This window comes from Gymnoscopelus microlampas (genome assembly GCF_963454915.1).
Source record: "Gymnoscopelus microlampas genome assembly, chromosome: 24".
Taxonomy (NCBI): domain Eukaryota; kingdom Metazoa; phylum Chordata; class Actinopteri; order Myctophiformes; family Myctophidae; genus Gymnoscopelus; species Gymnoscopelus microlampas.
Genome location: NC_139961.1, coordinates 9118523 through 9140427, shown reverse-complemented (window position 1 = coordinate 9140427; position 21905 = coordinate 9118523). Strand labels below are relative to the sequence as shown.

The window sequence follows — 21905 nt, the reverse complement described above, 5'->3', positions numbered from 1 at the left end:
ACGGTGAGACAACGGTAATGTTACTTCCGCCGAATTAGTTACATTTTCGCCAGAAACACACTGTATCAAATATAAGTGACTGACTATCATAAACGATACAGAACCTCCTCCCTGACAATATCGCCGAGACCACAGTTCTTGAGACGATTCTAAGATGACCCAATGTTATTCTGCATAGAGAAATGACTTTACGAACCAGGGGATGAACGAGTGACGTCAGGACTTCTGTACTCTATGCTGTGGTTGTTAAAGGGATAGTTCACCCAAACAATTACTTATTTTCTATCAATTACACACCCTATGGAGACTTCTTTTGTTTTTGTCGCATTTGAAAATAGCCAATCGACAAGCTCGCGACACACTGCGATGCAACGCATTGTGAGCTTGTAGATCTATTTTCAAAACATCTTACAAAAATGTGAAGATTATTGACACACTTTTTCACAACACAAATCTTGTATGGGGGTCCCTGACACAAACTCTTTTCAGATGGGGGGCCCGTGCGGGCCAAATACATATTAATGTGGGGGTCCTTGACATGAAAAACAGTGAATAGACAGAGATGTGTTTGTTGACGCGCTGCTTCCTCCCTTCAGCTCTGCTGCTAACCCTCATCATCATCACCATCTGCTGCTGTAGCCGAGCCAGGCGCCGAAAGAGGAAGACGCCGATAGGTAAGCAAACACGGGCTTTTGAGACAAGCTGACATAAGCAGTGGTGTAAAGTAACTAAGTACACTTGTTTCACACTGTGGCCATTCAACCCCCGTCCGCATGCGCAGTAGCTACTGCTCCCGTAAGATTGCATTGGGAAAACGTGGCCACCGGCTGACATTTTAAGCGATTTAAACGCTTGTTTCAACCCGTCAGTTAAGATTTAGAGAGTTAAAACATCTGAGAGCAGTGCAGAAAACCTTTACTTTTTGGATACAATGTGCGGAAAAGGGTAAGAATCATGAATTGTAGAAGATGTTCGAAAATGTCCTGCTCAAAAGGCACGAGCTGCGTGGAACCTCGTCTAGGAGCGGTAGCGGAGGGAGAGGTTCCGTTTGGAGCTACAACCGTCCCACTTATGCATTGTCTGTCTGTCTGTCTGTCTGTCTGTCTGTCTGTCTGTCTGTCTTTTTGTCTGTCATCCATCAATTGATCCATCCATCCATCTGTTCATGCATTCTTACTTGCAGAGAAGGGAGGGCTTCGTTTGAATCCGATCAATCAACAGAAGCAGCAGCAACAACAACAACAACAATGAGCTGATACTGTATGTCTTTACACTTTAATCTCACGTACAATGCGCTGGTACTCTATTTGCATCTATAATTTCTAGATACCTGCTATGTTCATGCAGCGTATGTCTCATGTACACACTGTACCAGCTGGATATGCTATTATGTATAATATACTGTATATATTTTTGTTTGATTGTTCTCTCTCTCATAAAAGCAGACGCTTTTATCCAAAAGCCAAAAGCGACTTACAGTAAGTGCATTTAACATATGTAGGGAACAAAACTACTAAAAACCAGAAGTCTTAAGTGCATTCTCTTCTTTACCTACTTTCTTAACCAGATTAGACAAATAGGAAAATCAAATGAGCAAGAGCTAAAAACAAATAAGTGTATCGAATAAACAGGATCCAATAAAACAAGAGCTCGTACAAATAATTGACAACAAGTAGGCAAGGCTAAGAGGAAGGGTCAGGGTAGAGTTTCCTGAAGAGGTGGGTTTTCAGCCTGCGGCGAAAGATGGGCAGTGACTCTGCTGTCCTGACATCAGTGGGGAGTTCATTCCACCACTGTGGGGCCAGAACAGAAAAAAGCTGTGACCGTGTAGATCGGCCAGAAGGACCACTGAGCGACGAGGCAACCAGTCGCCCCGAGGTGGTAGACCGAAGTGGTCGAGCAGGGGTGTAAGCCTCGACCATAGCCGAGAGGTAAGAAGGAGCTGTTCCTTTCACTGCCCTATAGCACCAAGGTCTTAAACTGGATGCGAGCCGCTACGCGGAGCCAGTGTAGAGAACGGAGAAGGATAGTTATGTGGGAGAACTCAGGGCGGTTGAACACCAGACGAGCTGCAGCTTTCTAAGCGCAGCGCTCTCCTTGACATTGTCGACCAGGTGTCCTACCCCGACACCAAGGTGGACATAAGGAAGAGCAGGGTCAGGAGAACACCTCTATAGCTACTGCAGATATGCTAGTTATGTTGTATTTACACACAGATTGTTTAAAATAGCATTTTATTCATTCAAGTTAATCTGCAGCTTTAAAGGAGAAATCCGGTCATTTTAAGTGTTATGTTTGATGTGTGTCAAATCACTTACCAACGTATAAATGAAAATCGCGTAAATCCACAGAGCCCCCTATCGACCCCCACCGTTGTCATTGTAGGAGGATATAGAATAGCCCAAATTCGCCTATTTTAACCAATGCAAAGTCTGTTTTTTTGCTTCTAGTACTCATTGTTGAGTCCCATGATAATGTAACAGGCGCTAAAACTCCCGACAAGCTAACGGCTAATAACAGAACGAGCTAATGCTGGTTGCTGGTTTCTCTCCCGACCTGGCAACCTGGGGCTGCCATTCAGAGAGATAAGCAGCCCCAGCGTTAGCTCGTTTGTTATTAGCCGTTAGCTTGTCGGGAGTTTTAGCGCCTGTTACATTATCATGGGACTCAACAATGAGTACTAGAAGCAAAAAAACAGACTTTGCATTGGTTAAAATAGGCGAATTTGGGCTATTCTATATCCTCCTACAATGACAACGGTGGGGGTCGATAGGGGGCTCTGTGGATTTACGCGATTTTCATTTATACGTTGGTAAGTGATTTGACACACATCAAACATAACACTTAAAATGACCGGATTTCTCCTTTAACATAAAACAATATCCTTTCTCAGAACTTGTACATTACTTTCTGATACAGTGTTTGTAAATGGGGGAGTGTAGTGGTGGAAAGTAGTGGAAAGTAAATGCCCTTAAGTACTGTACTTAAGTAAAATGTTTAGGTACTTTTGCATTACTGGAGTATTTCCAATGTTCTATCCTTTTTTTTCATACCCTGCAGAAGGCCGTGCTGGCCGCTACGCGTGGGTTATCCCAGTTTTTAACAACCTCTATTATGAACTAGCCACATCAATAAAGGCTTTTCAACTTTTTTCTATACTTTCACTTCTACTCCACTAAATCTCAGAGGCAAATATTGTACTTTTACTCCTCTGCAATTATTTGAAAACTTTAGTTAGTCTACCAGTTACTTTATAGATTTTGATAATTATTACAAAACATACATTAACCACGTCAGCCCTATGTACAGATCTACAAGCTCACAACACGTCGCGATGGGATGTGTTGTGAGCTTGTAGATCTCCTATTTTCAAACGTTTTTTTAATACATTTTAGACATAATGATAACTTGTGAAATGGGCCATTCTGCATAATGAGTACTTTTACTTTTGGTACTATAAGTATATTTTGATGCCAATGCTTTTGTACTTTTTCTAAAGTAAATTCGAATTACCGGTCTTTTACTTGTAACCGAGTGTTTCTACATTGCGGTACTGATACTTTGACTTAAGTAAAACATTTTAGTACTTTTTCCACCCCTGATTGGCACACACACACTACTTCAGTGTGTCCTCGGTTCGATTTCCCGCTGGCCGGTATCTCTCTTTGTATGTTTGTAGCTATCGAAATCAAGCAGAATTAAATGCAACAAAACAAAAAATCTCTTTTAAAAATGTTTGTGTTTGAGTTATTATTGTGTACATGGTTTCACTATAATTTCATAGTAGCCCTATCTAGATGGGATATTAGCTACTGGGATTTGTCCGGTAATGTAATTTCGGGTGTGATTTTCGTGCTGGTGAAGGTTAACACAATTTGTGATTATGAATTCAGATTATATTTGTACATGAAGACAAAAAAAACTCCCTCTCGCTTCTCTCAGGAAGGGACCGTACACTCCAAAGATGATGGACATGAGTCACTTAATGCTTTATTTTTTAATTTTATTTTGCAACAACACGTTAAAATAAAAGAATGAAGCATTATAAGTGAGTCCACTCCATCATCTTTGGAGTGTGCGGTCTGTTCCTGAGAGAAGCAAGTGGGATTTTTTTTGTCTTCATGTACATTATCTTTCTTACCAGCACCTCCACCTCTGTCTGGATGAGAGCTATTCCTGACCAGATATATTTGCGATGTCTATTCTGTTATGGCCAACAGGAAGATTGTCCCAAATCTCTCAACTTGTCAACAGACATTGATTAGATAAATCAGCCAAATATGGGGAGCTAGCATGAAAAGCCTCTTATCAAGTTGCATGAAAGGCTTAAAAAAAAAAGTTGAATATGCAACACATATGTGAGGGTTCCTGCTTCGTCTCTCTCTCATCAGTTAAGGGGTCCTTTGCCCGAAAAACGTTTTAGACCCCTGGCCTAATATACTATGACAGATATGAGACTCTTTTCATCCAGAGGAGGATTACCCAACGGGCCGACTGGGCCCAGGCCCAGGGGCCCCTGAGCTAGGGGGGCCCCTGAGCTTGAGCCTTTTTTTTTATATATATAAAAAAAAATGTTAACATATTTTTTTAACAATTTTAACATTAAAAAAAACTAATAATTTCCCTTATTAACCGCAATATAACCGAACAATTTCTTTGTATTTAAGTTATAGATAAAACATGCATTATATTAGCCTATCTGCCGCCGTGCACAGACGTTTTTAACCGAAAAAAAACCCTATTAATTTCCATTATTAACCGAGATTTAACCGCAAAAATTTCGCGCGCGCGCTTCGCGCGCACGGGGGTGGGTGCGTGCACGCGCGCTGCGCGCGCGTGCACCCACGGAAGGGGGCGGGGGGGCCTTTTGCGTGTCTCGGCCCAGGGGCCCGTTTCTTCCTAATCCGCCTATGTTTTCATCCAGCAGGTGGCAGTCATAGATCAAGAACAATGGTTGCCATGAATAAACAGTAGTGTGTACAGTAGTTCGTTTCACTTTAAAAACAAAACTAGTCTGTGGTCTGTATACTGAACCTAGGAGATGTACTGGACAAGATAAAGTATAGTGGAAACAAAACAATGAGTAAAAAACAAAACAAAAGAAGTAGAAGCAGAGGCATGCCCCCCACATTATTGTATGTATAATATCTACCCTATATGAACACAGTGCATACTCCATAGTTAAAGCTACACTATGTAATTTCCCTCTTCTGACCGGATTTGAACCCGGTTTCCTGTGCAAGCTCTGAAATTCCCTACCATTGAGCTACAGTAATAGAGCCTGCCTGCTTGCTCAGGGGATACGTTGAATCTTGACCTTAAGGTCAAAATTTGTGTCAGATCCTGTTTCTAGGTGAGACATGACCTTTGACACGATTTAAATGTCTCGGTAGAAGAGCAGGGAGACTAAATACAACTACCCCACTTGTATAAGTTATATTGTATTAACCAGTGGTGGAAAGTAACGAAGTACATTTACTTAAGTACTGTACTTAAGTACGATTTTGAGGTATTTGTACTTTACTTGAGTATTTCCAATTTCCAATACTTTTTTTTCTACTCCACTACATCTCAGAGGCAAATATTGTACTTTTACTCCACTACAATTATTTGAAAGCTTTAGTTACTAGTTACTATTCAGATATAAATTATGATATTATAAAACATACATTAACCACTTTAACCCTATTTAATACATAGGCTATTTGAAAATAGCCGATCTACAAGCTCACAACGCGTCGCGATGCGACGCGTTGTGAGCTTGTAGATCTGCTATTTTCAAATATTTAGTACTTTTACTTTTGGTACTTTAAGTACATTTTGATGCCAATACTTTTGTACTTTTACTCAAGTCAATTTTTAATTCTGGACTTTTACTTGTAACAGAGTATTTTTATATTGCAGTATTGGTACTTTTACTTAAGTAAAGAATTTGAGTACTTTTTCCAGCACTGGTATTAACATACTCTGACCCACAGCCAGAGTTGATCAGGACCTGGCCTGTGTCCCAGCAGCATCGGCCCACTGATCTCTCCTCCTGATCCAAAGCCACTCTGAAGACTCTCTCTGCAGCCTCCATGGTGGACTTGATGGCTTTCTTTTTGCAGCCCCCGTGAGCAGTGGTGGAAAAAGTACTCAAATTCTTTACTTAAGTAAAAGTACCAATACTGCAATATAAAAATATTCTGTTACAAGTAAAAGTCCAGAATTAAAAATTGACTTGAGTAAAAGTACAAAAGTATTGGCATCAAAATGTACTTAAAGTACCAAAAGTAAAAGTACTAAATATTTGAAAATAGCCGATCTACAAGCTCACAACGCGTCGCGATGCGACGCGTTGTGAGCTTGTAGATCTGCTATTTTCAAATAGCCTATGTATAAAATAGGGCTAAAGTGGTTAATGTATGCTTCATTATATCATAGTTTATATCTGAAAAGTAACTAACTAAAGTTTTCAAATTATTGTAGTGGAGTAAAAGTACAATATTTGCCTCTGAGATGTAGTGGAGTAGAAGTAAAAGTATTGGAAATTGGAAATACTCAAGTAAAGTACAAATACCTCAAAATTGTACTTAAGTACAGTACTTAGGTAAATGTACTTAGTTACTTTCCACCACTGCCCGTGAGTATATATGTCATTGCTGTCAGACTCGGGCAGAAACCGCAGAAATCTCCATCTTCTAGTGTTTTTTTGTAAAGTAACGTCCTACTTGATCATACTACAACGTCACACAAAAGCATCAAAAGTAGCAGATCTACAAGCGACACGTTTCGAGCTGGTAGATCTGCTACTTCTACTCGATATTTATTCATTTGAATCCTGAAAAGTAACAGTTTTGGATATACTGTATAGAGGTTTCTACCCGAGTGCTTGTTTCCATTGTGGTCCTGCATGTGTATTCAATTCATGAAGACATATTCATCATACTTTTATATTTATCTGCTGGTTATGTATAGCCAGTCGACGCAGAGATTGTAAGTGTTTGAGAGGCTTTCACTTCTTGACTGGACCACTTCCTCTGAAACACACACACAGGAACCTGTGTGTGGTTGTCGTACACACACATACACACACAGGAACATACGTGGTTGACACACACACACACACACACACACACACACACACACACACACACACACACACACACACACACACACACACACAGGAAACAACCTCGAGAAGACGACACGGCGCGTCTACTGTCGTCTGTCAGTAGTAGAAGATGAAGCTGATGGAGAGGATGAAGGTGTGTGTGTCGACAAAACTACTCCTTTTGCTGTGTTTCTGCTTCATCATCTCCACAGGTAACTGACACTCACTCACTACCTGTTAATGTACTGTCTGTTAGTCTGTTGTTAGGTCTGTTACTTACTTTGTTACAGTATTCATTATTTATTTGGATGATTCGGTTGATTTGAGTCAGGTGTAGGTGTTAGTTTTGAAGCACGGATCTAAACCTTGAACTGAGCAATTGTCATAAGGAATCACAGATGAAACATTAATTGTCAGTTGAAATGCTTGGCTTTCCACTGTCTATTAATCTGTAACTTTAAATTTCTCACGTCAGTCATTTCAAGCACTTAATTCTATTTCACACAAACACTTAGAATGCAGCGCTTGTGGCTTACATGCGATATTTTGTTGGAACAGGTGAATCGGCGAGCACAGCGCAGTCAAGGGCCCGTGGCTGGGCCCACAGCCAGTGATATATTTTACTATTAGACGTCTATTAGATGTTTGTTCTTTTTCTGAACTCTTCATAGAAATAAAGTCCCAGAAACATAATTTCTCACGCGATCAAACTGACGTGCTTGTGCAGAGGTATCAACTACAAATGTTTATTACATTATCGCCTACTCGCAATTATTTGTGATTTTGCATAATCGTCATGATCGTTTCCATGTCGAGAAAGGTTCATACATTTTGAAAGATTTTCCAAAAATGGGGAAATAGCAGATCTACAAGCTCACAACAATCGCCATGGACACGTTGAGAGCTTGTATATCAGCTTTTTTCCACACATTTTGAGTATACAATATTAAATATGGCGTATTTTGACTATTTATAGACATGACATATAGTCATGTCTTTGTGAATTTAAGTTCTTGTCATATTTGCCCGGGTGCAACTTAAGAAACAATTCAATTGTTAATCGCAATTATTTGTATGACAATTAATCGTCAAGTAAAATGTCATAATCGTGACAGCCCTATAGCTACCACCAAGAGCAGATGATGTAAAATGATCTCAGGAGGAATAATAATCCTATAAGAAGTGTTCCTCAGACCCGCAGTAAGACCTGAGGCCGATTCTACAAATGTCTTCTAAATCCTAACAGTTTTCTGAAAAACTTATGTTAGTACTGCAAGCTTTTTAATTTCAAAATGATATGTATTATTTAGCCACGGACCCCCATCTCAAAATATTCAGTTCCAGGGAACCCCAGAAGCAAAGATTTGAGTTAAAAAAAAATTGCTTTCAAATATATAGTCTATATTGAAAGATTTGCACAAATTCTCAAAAATGGCAGATCTACAAGCTCTGCTTTTGAATAGCCAAAGTATAAAAAAAGGAGTTAAAATTATTTTAATGCTGTATTTACTACAGCATACTTTTGCTGAGGAGCCCCTGGAAGCGTATCGGCTACAGTATGTTCGCGTGAGCTGACCATAGTCCATGAAAGACAAAATCAGTGGACTCCATTCCTGTATGTGTCTGCTCCCTGTTTTTAACAGTTTTCACATGGCATCCTTATATTGCCCATGTCATTATAGACACAACTTTTCAGAATTGTCAATTCTTTCTTTCTTTCTTTATTATTTTAGCTATTTTCAGAAATAGCTAAAATGTACAATATCGTAACACATCGGATATTTTCACACGACACCGCGACAAAGTAGAAAATAGGCCAATTGAATCCTATAGCATCCCTGTTCGGGTCCAACAGGTTCAATGTTGTGTGGTTATGATAGCCAAACAAGAACACGGGTAATAATATAATCTAGTAAACAAGTGGAAAAAGTGCGCACATCCAAAATTGTACGTGACAGGTGCAGGGCAGAAGCCAACATCAAAGTCTACTAAATGGGTCATGCTCCAAAACATGTCTTAATTTGTATTACCAACATGGAACTAGTGACCCAGTGTGCAGACTCATTTTTTAAATATATCTAGTTCATCAATAAGCACGACTAAGACTGTGAATCGTATGGCATGAGTATTCTCTATGCGTCAAGAGGCACAGTAGACTTTCTTTATTGAAGTTTGTTTGTTTATACAATAATGAAGAATTGTCATATTTTCCATGAGGCTGTTTCAATACATTTCATATTCATCACAGGAGTCACAGGCTCATACCTAATAGTGAACATAAACCTGCATGTACAGTTTTCATTATGTCCATTCTAATGTTAATTGACATAAATGGGTGTTCTTTTGCTCTAATAATGTTTTAATACCACCACATAATACATGGTCAGGTTGGGAACCCATAGGCTTATGCATATTTCTCCTTATATTACTGTAAAGGTGGTTACACACCGGGCGAATATGCGAATATACGCAAAATTCGGACTCGTTCCGAATAATTAAAAGACGCTTTTTCGCTTCGCTTTTTTGCTTTTTCGCTCCATGTACGGAGCCATTGACTTTATAAGGTTTTAAAAAAAAACACATTATTCGCACGAAAGAATCGCCCCGGTGTGTAACAACCTTAATTGTGTAATAATTATTACCAATGTGTTTTGACTGTATGCGAGCAAGGTTAATATCCCGGGATAGTAGCTTAAATTCCTGAAAATGTATTAAACCGTGTGTGTGTGTGTGTGTGTGTGTGTGTGTGTGTGTGTATAAATGATATATACTAATAAGCTCCTCTCCTCTCCTCTCACCTCCTAGGTCAGGAGGTGTGTGACCACAGTAAAGCAGAGGGATCATCCTACACACTGCCTCTAGGAGAGCTCACCCTAGATGTTCAACTAGTATGGAAACACTATGACACAGTCTTAGTCAATAGGAAGGGAGGGAGATTCTCCAAAGGGAAAGCAGAGGATATCGATCAATCTGGCTCCTTAAAACTGAGAAACTTGCAGAAAACCAGTTCAGGAAATTACATAGCAGAGGTGTTCAATGTTGATGGCAACTCAGCGGGGAAAAAAAGTTGGACATTATGTGTCACTGGTATGTCTCAACACGTTTTTTTTTACCGGGTTTGTCACCTTTTTGGGTGTTTTTGTTACATTAATTTGGTTAATTCGGTACACAAAATGTACTCCATGAAGTGTAGATGTCGGAGGTTTCCAAAAGTGGGGGGGATATCCTTCCCCCCCATGAAACTGATCCCCCCCCCCCCCCCCCCCCCCCCCCCCGTGTGTGTGTGTGTGTGTGTGTGTGTGTGTGTGTGTGTGTGTGTGTGTGTGTGTGTGTGTGTGTGTGATCATCTGTTTTGTTCTGTTAAATTAGTCATGTTATATTAGCTTGTTTTTAAGACAGTCTGTGAGAATTTGAGAGTTAATCTAGTGTAATCTAACCACATTGAATGTATTATCATAAACTTTTATGTAATCTAATGTAATGTAATCTAATGCGATTTTAGATAATCTTATCTAATATAATCTAAAGTAATGTAATGCAATGTAATCTAATGTAATATCATATAATCCAACCAGAAAAGGTCCCAAAGCCTTCTGTGAACCGTGTTTGTTCCGCCAAGACTGTCACCTTGAGCTGCAATGTTCCACAGGTGAGAAACATAAAACAAAGTAAATAAAAGAAACATCTTTCTACCTGCCTAATTCACTCGTAACACATCTAATGGACTTGATGTATGTGTTTTTCATGTATGTGTAAACTCCAGCCACAGGGCCTTTCCTTTACATGGAGTGAGAATGGAAAGGAAGTTCCTGACGTGAACCAGATGAATGTGACCAGACCTGTGGACACTGAGAGCACTTTCACCTGCACTGTGTCCAACCCCGGTGACAGCGAGACCAGCGACCCCTTTAAACCAAGCTGCACCAATAAAGGCCAGCCCCCAGGTAAGCATTCAACTATGCAATGTACAAATGTGTGATCTAAATGTCATTCTGTGTTGTTTTACATCGGTTTTATATTAGTTATTATTATAAACTAAAATGGTCATTTAACTCGGGCTCACCTTTGGGTGACCAGTCACCAGTGTTATTTTCGACATGTGTCTGTCTGTACAGAGTGAGGCAAAGTGTTGTTTCTGTAAAAGTTGCAACACCGTAGCCAAACAATAAAAAATAAAAAAGCAGCATAAACACGGAAGAGCCAAACACCTGTATCTCAAATGAAAGACAAAATACAACCTTTTCACCTCCTTGACCCTGGTCACTTAAATTTAGCCTACAGTATAATAATGGAGTATGTTTAAAGTGTGAATATATTGTGTGTGGTTTATTGTCCTCTCAGTGTGATGTTTGTGAAAATCTAACTTTAGTTCAATAGTTGTTTGATTGATTAAACATTGATTGAATATTTTATTAGGCAAAAGATTTAAACATCACAATTACATGTATAATACTTTGTTTAAAAGGTCCGTCCAAAAAAGGACCATTGAGGTCCTTGGTATTCAGTTCATATAGACATATATAGTAGCAACCAAACAGTTCAAATATCAACACAAAATACAGAGAAAATAACACTATATGTACAAACAAAACAAAGGTGCATTAAAAAAACAAAACAACATATGTACAAAAAATGGGGGGGTCGTCTGTCTAACAGGAAAATGGTACTACCTCCTCTTTTATCACCCATACAATAATGCCCTATATTGGGAAAATCTTCCCCTATGATGACATGCCCAAAATAAGAACACCAGGTTGAAAAGTCTGTCTTTGGGTTTTTATAAATATGTACAGTAACCAATGAAAAGTAAGGTTGAATAATAACTGCATTTGGAGTCATTGCAACCTCTTTTTTTCCATTTCCTGACAAGTTACGTTTTGGACATGAAAGGTTTCCGCGACGATATGCAGCGTAAAACAACAATGATACAGAACATGATGAGAAACAGGATGTTCTGAAACCACAGTTTCAGGGGGCTTTACATTATGTCTGCTGCTCTAGAATCGCATCAAGGGAAGTTGTTATACTGGTAGCAGAGGGGTCTTCAACAGGGGGTCCGGGAACCCTTAAGGGGGTCCTCAGAGTTACTACAGGGGGGTCCGGCAAAAACTTTGTGCGATGGGAAACATTCGCCCGAAAATAGCCGATCTACAAGCTGACAACGCCTCGCGCTGCGAGGCGTTGTGAGCTTGTAGATCGGCTATTTTCGGAGAGTTGGTGTGTAGAGGGAAAAAGAGCAGACCAAGCACAGAGCCTAACGGTCAAGTTGACTAAATATTGAGGATTTAAAAGGTTAACTATCTTCTAAATCTTTTTGTCTGCAACACAATTTTATACAATAAGTAGTGGGGGGGGGGGGGGGGGGGGCTGCTTCATCTCTCTCTCAGCTAAGGGGTCCTTGGTCTGAAAAACGTTGAAGACCCCTGATGTAGCAGCTGGCCCGTGTGAACATAATATCGTTGTTGTCAGGCAGAAACCTATTATCTCCATATTTGAACTTTTTGTGTTTTTTTTTCGTAAATTAATGCCCTACTTGATCATATTACAGCGTCACACAAAAGCATAAATAGCAGATCGGCAAGTGCGGATTTTGCTAGTTTTTAATTTGAATTCCAAATATTCCACATTTTATTGCAAGAGTTTTTGAAAATAGCCGATCTACAAGCTCACAACACGTCGCATCTCAAAATGTTGTGAGCTTGTAGATCTGCTATTTTCAAATAGCCGATGCATATCGGTTTAAAGTGCTCATGTGGCCGAAGTTGCTTCTTTTGGGCTTGTTTTCTTAGACCTGGTTGCTTATTTCTCTCACAAAATGTGGGCAGCGGTTCCTGTAGGAGACACAAAGGAGACTCTTTGTGTCTCCTACCGGAACCACTGCCTGTCATCAAATTATTGGCTTAGGAAAGCGACAAAAACAAAGAAAATATCTGTGAATTCAAGTCTCCATGGGGTGACTAATCGATGGAAAAAAAGTCATTTTGGGGGTGAACTATCCCTTTAAGCTTGAGCCCATGCCCCACAAAATGTGTGCGCACGACAACCCTGCATGTGGCCTCTTAGTACATTGTGGTTTTCAACAGCGAGGCTCTGTGGGAGGCTCTTGACAGGATGTACGAAATAACAGGTTAGATGACTAACCTCAAGTCAAAACCTACGTGTAGGTTTGTTGCAGGCCTACTACACTCATGGCAGGAACAGTCTTGCATGCAAAGTTTTCTTTTTTTAAATGCAAACCGTAACATTTTACGTGCTTATCGGCCTGAAGTCGTTCCGTAAAATATTCCACAGGAGCGCTCGAAGGTGATAATGTAGTCCGATTACTTTCAGCTACCCTAATGGTTATTTTTGCCTAATATGCAGTGCACACATCCTATTCAACTTCAGAATATTATATTTAAATCATTTGTGTAGGCTACCTGTAAATTTGCTATTCCGTTTTTCCCTCCTTTAAATTGAAATGCAATATCCATCCTGAAAATATTAAAGTCCCACCTTGGATCAAACATTTTATGAACTACAAACAGTTAGACATTTCACATCTTCATAGTGTTTTTATTTGCACAAACCCAACCATACAACTTGCTGTCACAAAATGCAGCTAGTATGTTTTAGTTTTTATTTAAGAGATGATTTGTTTATTCTAACTATGAAAGTCATTCAAAGGATCTAGTTTGTGTGTGTGTGTGTGTGTGTGTGTGTGTGTGTGTGTGTGTGTGTGTGTGTGTGTGTGTGTGTGTGTGCGCGCGTGCGCGCACGACTAATTTTGTTTTGCACACTGATGAATTAGTCATGTTCTATTAACCTGTAGTTTAGATACCCCGTGAGAATGTAATGTAATAATCTCATTTAATCTAATCAGACAAGATCCCGAAGCCTTCAGTAAGCCATGCTTGTACCACCAAGAATGTCACCTTCAGCTGCAATGTTCCACAGGTGAGAAATATCCATCCATCCATCCATCTCTATCTTTCTGATGAGACAATGTATCTAGTCTATTTAATCGGCTTCAGGTCTCAATGGGTTAAATTTTAACCCATTGAGACCTGAAGCCGATTCTACATGTCTCCTAAATCTCAACAGTATTCTGAAAAACGTATGTTTCTACATCAGTGGTGCTCAATCTTTTTCATGTCAAGGACGGACCCCCAAAATGATATGTATTTGGCCCATCAAAATATTTTGTTCCAGGGACCCCCCAAGAAGCAAAGATTTGAGTTAAAAATGTTCGCTTTAAAAAATATATATATTCAAAGATTTGCACACATTTTCACGATTTTTCAAAAATGGCAGATCTACAAGCTCGTAGCGCGGCACTCGGTGCCGCGCTACGAGCTTGTAGATCTGCTATTTTTGAAAGTGTAAAATAATGCTTTTTAACTCAAATCTAAAAATGACAGTTCCACGTCTTAATGGGTTAATGTACGTGAGTGTAATGTGTGTAAACTCCAGCCCCAGGGCCTTTCCTTTAAATGGAGTGAGAATGGGACGGATGTCGTTAAAGAGACCCAGATGAATCTGACCAGACCCGTGACAACTGAGAGCACTTTCACCTGCACTGTGTTCAACTCCGGTGGCTCAGCGACCAGCGACACCCTCAAACCAAGCTGCACCAAACGTGACTCCCCAGGTAAACCTTCATATTTTATTGCCCTCATACTAGTGATCTAAACTGTGTTGTTGTTTTACATTGTTAGTGTTATCTTACTTATCTTATAAACCATCCATGGGCAACTGGCGGCCCGGGGCCCCCACCCTCACTTAATGCGGCCCACAGGCTAATATGGGAATACTGATATCATATATTGTTGATTTCAGCTGTTACAATTCCAAACACGCAAACATGACCCACTTTAATTACTTCAGTTTAGATTAGTAGCTTAATGACTAGTATTACAATTCTATTGTCTTTTTTATGTCCAATGTATTTGTATTTAAGTTCATAAAGTTAACATAAGTATAACTAAATGCATTTGAAATTAAATAATAATGTTACTTTTAAGGATTCCAATGAAAAAAAAAGCAAAAGAAAAATCTGGATTCCAATTCAAAAATAGCAGAAATAGCAGATCTACAAGCTCAAAAAGCGTCGCAGTTTTGAGCTTGTAGATCGGTTATTTTTGCTACTTTTATGTGACATAGAATGGCCCGACAGTATATGCAATGTGTCCCTCTGGAGTGAGTGTGGAAATATAGTGGCCCTCTCCATCATCAAAGTTGCATCACCCCTGAAGTGGTGATTGAACACGGCCTCGCCTCAGAGCCGAAGGACACCAGTCATCATAAATGTTTCTGTACTATATAGTGTAATCAAATGCACGTGTTCACAGCCTAAAATACAACCATTCACTCACCTGCCCCCTCCTCTCTCCCTGTCACAGAACAAGGGTCCTTTTTCCCCGAGAAGTTGTTGGGCTTGGACTTCTGGCTGGTGGTGGGCATCTTTGCATGTGGAATAGGTTTGTTTGCTATTTACGATCTCATATAACACATCTACAACTACGTTATTCCCTATATTGTTCAATTAAGGGCATAGAACTGTAGTCTACCAATGGCCAGTTTATGCTTTGACAGACATTTTGACATACAAGCGTTGATCACGGAAAAGAACAGTGACACAGATGTACTGTACAATGAAGTACCAATTGGCCTGTAGCAGTGGTGTAACTAAATAAATGTACTTAAATACTGTACTTTTTTTTTTACAATTTTGAGGTATTTGCACTTTACTTGAGTATTTCTAATTTCACTGCTTTTACTTCTACCCCACTACATCTCAGAGGCAAATATTGTGCTTTTACTCCACTACAATTATTTGAAGACTTTAGTTATTTGTTACTTATAAATGATGATATTATGGTATTAGGAAACATACATTAACTACTATAGCCCTATTTTATACATAGGCTATTTTCAAACATTTTATTACTTTTACTTTTGGTACTTTAAGTACATTTTGATGCCAATACTTTTGTACTTCTACTCAAGTAAATGTTGAATTCTGGACTACTTGTAACGGAATACTTTTACATTGCAGTATTGATACTTTTACTGAAGTAAAACATTTGAGTACTTCTCCCACCACTGCTTTTCAGCAAGTGACGCAGACGTACAATGATTCAATGAAGTATCATTTGGCCTGTAGACAGCCAGCCAAATTGAATCCCTGACCGTGACAGTGTTAGCGTCATAATGACAATTGTGTCCCCCGTAGTTGTGTGTGTATTTGCCACAGTACAATTTGCACATAATGTAGAATTTATCCTCTGTACTTACCCATCCTAACTATTAGGAGAAGTGGCTGCTATTATATTAATACAGCGCCCGGGGAGCAGATAGGGGTTAAAGGAGTAGTTCACCCAAAAAAATGACTTATTTTCTATCAATTGCATACACCATGAAGCCTTGTTTATTTGTGTTTTTGTCGCATTCCTAAGCTAATCATTTGATTCCTGTCTCCTACCGGCTAATGTATCCGGTATAGGAGACACAAAGTAGACTCTTTGTGTCTCCTATACCGGAAATACACCCGGGCATCAAATTATTGGCTTAGGAATGCCACAAAAAACAAAATAAATCCATGAATTCAAGGCTTCATGGGGTGTCCAATTGATAGAAAATAAATCATTTTTTGGGGTGAACTCCTCCTTTAAGTGTCTTGCTGCGTTTTCTCTGATATTCAATTCAATTCAAACTTTATTCCAGACACACCATAGGGTCCATAGAGTACATACGACAAATAAAAAACATTACCGATGAACAGGGTGATTAGGCTCTTCCTGTGTTCATTTGGTTCAAATGTGATGTAAGTCATAGTGATGTGCTTTCAAAAAATGCTAAAGCGAAAGGATGTTTATTTGTTGACGCATGCTAGGTTTCATGTCTATGTTCCAAGTTACATTGTAAACATAATGCTCACTCTCAAGTTAGTGCTATAGTGACAAAATCTGACATTTGACATGATGGAAAAAAAAAACTGTCCCCAGGATGTTGCATCATTTGTCAAGCAAGTCTCATTTGTCAAGCAAGGTCACAACCAGTGTTGCCAGATTCTATGAGAGAAACAAGCAACCAGGCCCAGGAAAACCAGCCCGAAAGAAGCGACAATGGGCCACATGAGCACTTTAACATATACATCAGCTGTTTGAAAATAGCAGATCTACAAGCTCACAACGCGTCGTGACGCGTTGTGAGCTTGTAGATCTGCTATTTTCAAACAAAATCTTGCGGGGAGAATTATAATTAGCAGATCTGGCAACCCTAGTCACAACACGTTGCAATGTGAGGTGCTGTGATCTTGTAGAGATGTGTTATTTTCGAGGTCTGCTGTAGAGGTGATTTGTGTTTGCTGATGAGCTGCTTCCTCCCCACAGCTCTGCTTCTAACCCTCATCACCATCTGCTGCTGTGGCCGAGCCAGACGACGGAGGAGGCAGAGAAAGATGGAGGGTAAGCAAACAGAGGAAGTTTTTTTCTTTTTTAACCCATTTTTTAACCCAAGACCTGAGGCGATTCTTAAAAATCCTAACAGTTTTTTTGGAAAAAAAATCTGGAAAATATTTATTCAAGATTTTTCGAAAATAGCAGATCTACAAGCTCATAGCGCGGCACCGAGTGCCGCGCTATGAGCTTGTAGATCTGCTATTTTTGAATAGCCAAAGAAATCTAAAGTGACACAGATGCGTTCCAGGTCTTAATTGAGTTAAGATAAGGTGTATTGGTATGGTATGGTACAGTAATGGGGTAAGATAGGACATGATAAGATAATAGAAAACAACTTATTTATGAGTGACTTTTAACATTATGGGAGAACTACTGTATACACAATTCTCTTTTCACATATTTATAGCTGACACATTATACCAACCAGTGTTGATTTCATTGACTAAAACTATGGCGAAAAATGTTCGTCGACTACCTTTTTTCACTGACGAAAACTAAAGAAAAACTAGATAAAAACGAAGCTATGATGACTAAAACTAAGACTAAATATGTTGACAATTTTGTGAACAAATAAAAACTAGACTAAAATGCTAGGGAGGGTCTAGTGGAGAAGAGATCCAGTAGAACTAAAAGTCATTTCATGTTTGGTTGCGCTCGGGTGTTGCGCTCTGAAAATAGCAGATCTACAAGCTCACAACGATGCAACCAAGTGTAACATGAGCCATTACGACGCCATCAAGGCCCGCCAAAATACATTTTAGTCGACTAAATCAGCTCTATATTTAGTCGACTAAAGCTAGACAAAAACCAAAACATTTCAGGTGACTAAAATAGACTAAAACTAAATGGAATTTTATTCAAAAGACTAAATCAAAATGTGCTGTCAAAATCAACACTGATACCAACAGAAGTATTCTGTATTGTGTCAACTGTCCCAAATATACTGTATGTTGTCTGTCTGTCTGTCCATGCATCCTTCTGTCTGTCTGTCCAACTGTCTTTCATTCATTCATTCATTCAGGGACGTGCACAGATAGACTCTAGGTGGTGCTAGAGCTCCTGCCCTTTGCCCTCTTGACCAGAAGTGCCCTTTTTACAGCAGGGGTCTTCAACAGGGGGTCTGGGACCCCTAGGGGGTCCTCAGAGTTACTACAGGGGGTCCGCCAAATCTTTATGTGATATGATTTTTCTTTTTGCCATAACCACTCGAAACCTAGCATCCCTTTTCTGAGGAGAACTTCAGACAAAAATAGCAGATCTACAAGCCCACAACGCCTCGCGCTGCGAGGCGTTGTGGGCTTGTAGATCGGCTATTTTTGGCAAAGAGGTATAGAGGGAAAAAAGAGCAGACCAAGTAAACAAAAAAAGCATAATTTACATGAGCACCTGCCCCTCAAATATGTCTGTGCACTCCACTGCATTCATTCATCTATCTATCTGTTCATTTGCAGAGGAGGGGTTCCGGATGGATCGGACCGATCAACACCAGCAGCAGCAACAAGAACAACAGCAACAATATATCCGTTAATAGCTTCATTTTCAGTTTTCAAATCGGTTACAATTGTTTCCAAAGTCATTAAAGGAGGAGTTGACCCAAAAAAATGAGTTCACCCAAAAAATTACACACCCCATGAAGCCTTGATTTCATGGATTTATTTTTGTTTTTGTGGCATTCCTAAGACAATTATTTGATGACCGTGTGTATTTCCGGTAGGAGACACAAATAATCTACTTTGTGTCTCCTACCGGATACATTAGCCGGTAGGAGACGGGAATCACATTATTAGCTTAGGAATGCGACAAAAACAAAAAAGAATCCATGGATTCAAGGCTTCATAGGGTGTGCAATTGATAGAAAATAAGTCATTTTTTTTGGGTGAACTCCTCCTTTAAAGCTACAATCTGCAAGGAAGAGTATGGTCAGGAGAACACCTCTAGCTGCTTTATATACGTTATATGTTGTATTTACACACAGATGTTTTTAAATAGCATTTTATTAATCAAGGTGCATACATCCTTGTAGCTTTAACATTAAAAAATGTCCTTTGTCAGAACTTGTACATTAATGTTTCTAATGTTTGTAAATAGGTCCCCATTTCACAAGTTCAAAATGTATAAAGAACTTTTGAAAATAGCAGATCTACAAGCTCACAATGCGTCGCATCGCGACGCATTGTGAGCTTTAGATCTGCTATTTTCAAATGGCCGAAATGTATAGGGTTGAAGTGGTTACTGTGTGTAGTTATAATCAAAATCTACAAAGTAACTAGTAACTAAAGTTTCCATATGATTGTATTTGAGTAAAAGCACAATATATGCCTCTGAGATGGAGTAGAAGTAAAAGTATTGATAATTGTAAATACTGAAGAAAGTAAAAGTATTTCAAAACTGTACTTAAGTACAGTACTTGAGTACATGTACTTAGTTACTTTCCACCACTGGCTGTGTGCCATCCCCTGCTCTCTGTCTGCCTTTCCTGTCGCTTTTGAAATGGAGCAGAAATACCAAAAACAACCATCTTTGAATAAATGTTTGTAAATAAAACAAAAAGTTGTCATTGATTCATCATGGTTTCACTATCATGTCATTGTACTATATTATAGACCTATCTGGACAGGACACATTTGGGGGGCATCTGGTATTACGATACGATACGATACGATAATACTTTATTGTCAGTTTGCACTGAAATTTGTCTTGCGACCCAGAAACAGCCATGTATGCGACATATAACAGTACACACATTTGACATGACACAAGAAAACAACAAAATACAAATACATACATAAAGACATGCAAAGACAAGAGCAATGTCCACCACTCAGCCTACCCCTGGCTTATAACTCCTGATTAAGCCTCAATGTCGTCTGATGGACAAAGGACCTCTTCAGTTTGACCTTATTGTATGTAGGAACACTGTATCTCCTTCCTGAAGGCAGCAACCTATATTCTCCATACAAAGCATGGCTAGTGTTTGAAGTGATATTCCTTGCCAACCTTATCATACTGTTATCATACGTAGATGTATAGAGCCTCTGAAGTGGTTGTCCAACAATCTTTGAACAAATGTTCACTTGTTGCAGCAGTTGTGACTTTAAAGCTACAGACAGACATCCATACCAGGTGGTACTACAGTACTGCAGGACACTCATAATAACAGAAGTGAAAAACAAAAGAAGAATCTGTCTACTAGCACCAAAAGATCTCAGACGGCGAAGGAAATAGACTCTTTGTTTTGTCTTCTTACCCACTGATTCAATCTGGTCTTTCCATGACAAAAGGTGGTCTATTACTACTCCTAGGTATGTATACGAACATACCTGGTTGATCTGTTCACTATGAATAGTAATAGGGGATCTGTGTATCTCTAGTGGGGCACCAAAAACAATCTCTTCTGTCTTTTTTGTGTTAATGATAAGAGCGTTGTTATCACTCCATTCCACCACCTTATTTACTCTGTGTTGGTGCAGTCCAGGATCACTGGAACTATCCAAAAGAGAAATCAAAACTGTATCATCAGAGTACTTTAGAATGTATTGGTCTGGCTTGTCAGTGCGACATTCAGACAGACATTTCTCAGTACTACAGCTGTCAGTATAAAGGGTGAACAATACAGCTGAGCTTACACAACCCTGGGGAGCACCAACATTAGTGGTTAATGCTGAGGAGAGGGTTTTGTTCACTTTCACCCTCTGTACTCTGTTAGTAAGGAAGGAAGCATACCAGTGAATTAAGTATGGATTCAGTTCCAACTGTACCATCTTTGACACCAGAATATCAGACTGTATTGTATTGAAGGCTGAAGAGAAGTCTAAGAACAGCACCCTTGCATGATTCTTATTAGACTTATCTAGGTGTTTTGTAATGAAGTGGACCAGTGTGACAACGGCATCCTCTGTACCGCAACCTTTCTTATAAGCAAACTGACAGGGGTCAAATTTGTCTTTAGTTATACTCACAAGATGTTGCAACAGTATTCTTTCCAGTGATTTCATGGTCACTGAAGTAAGAGCTATGGGTCTATAATCCTTATGTTCTTTTGGACATTGGATTTTGGGTAATGGTTTTATGTGTGAGGTTTTCCAACACAGAGGAATTATATGTGTGTCTACAGAGGTTTGAAATATTGGTTGCCACACAGGAGCCAACTCGGATGCAAAGTTTTTGAGGAGAAAAGCACTGCACTCGTCCGGCCCATTAGCTTTCCTTGTGTTAGTACACCGAAACACTTTCCTGACATCCTCTTCAGTGATGATAATTCTGTCTGAGGGGGCAGGTGTTACAGCCTTAAGTATTTCAGTGCACTTAGAGGAATCGCCCAATGATTCGAATCTGGCATAGAAAGTATTTAGGTCATTGGCAAAGCCAAG

The 21905-nt window shown here is 39.5% G+C and overlaps 1 protein-coding gene across 5 annotated transcripts in view; it reads left to right on the top strand.

Annotated features, from left to right (window-relative positions):
- Window positions 1–19225, top strand: part of LOC311040340 (titin-like) — a 42375-nt gene extending 23150 nt beyond the window's left edge. For 2 of the 5 annotated variants that reach the window (XM_084050563.1, XM_084050561.1), the window contains 2 exons: window positions 597–674; window positions 1184–1422. In XM_084050563.1, the coding sequence (XP_083906689.1) occupies window positions 597–674; window positions 1184–1251 (146 nt within the window). In that variant the 3' untranslated portion in view covers window positions 1252–1422. Of the gene's footprint in view, window positions 1–596; window positions 675–1183; window positions 1423–13955; window positions 14107–14524; window positions 14724–15474; window positions 15553–17466; window positions 17542–18986 lie in introns of those variants that run through there. The other 3 variants (XM_084050560.1, XM_084050562.1, XR_014600257.1) reach the window with 3 other exon arrangements.
- Window positions 19226–21905: the final 2680 nt, after the last annotated feature.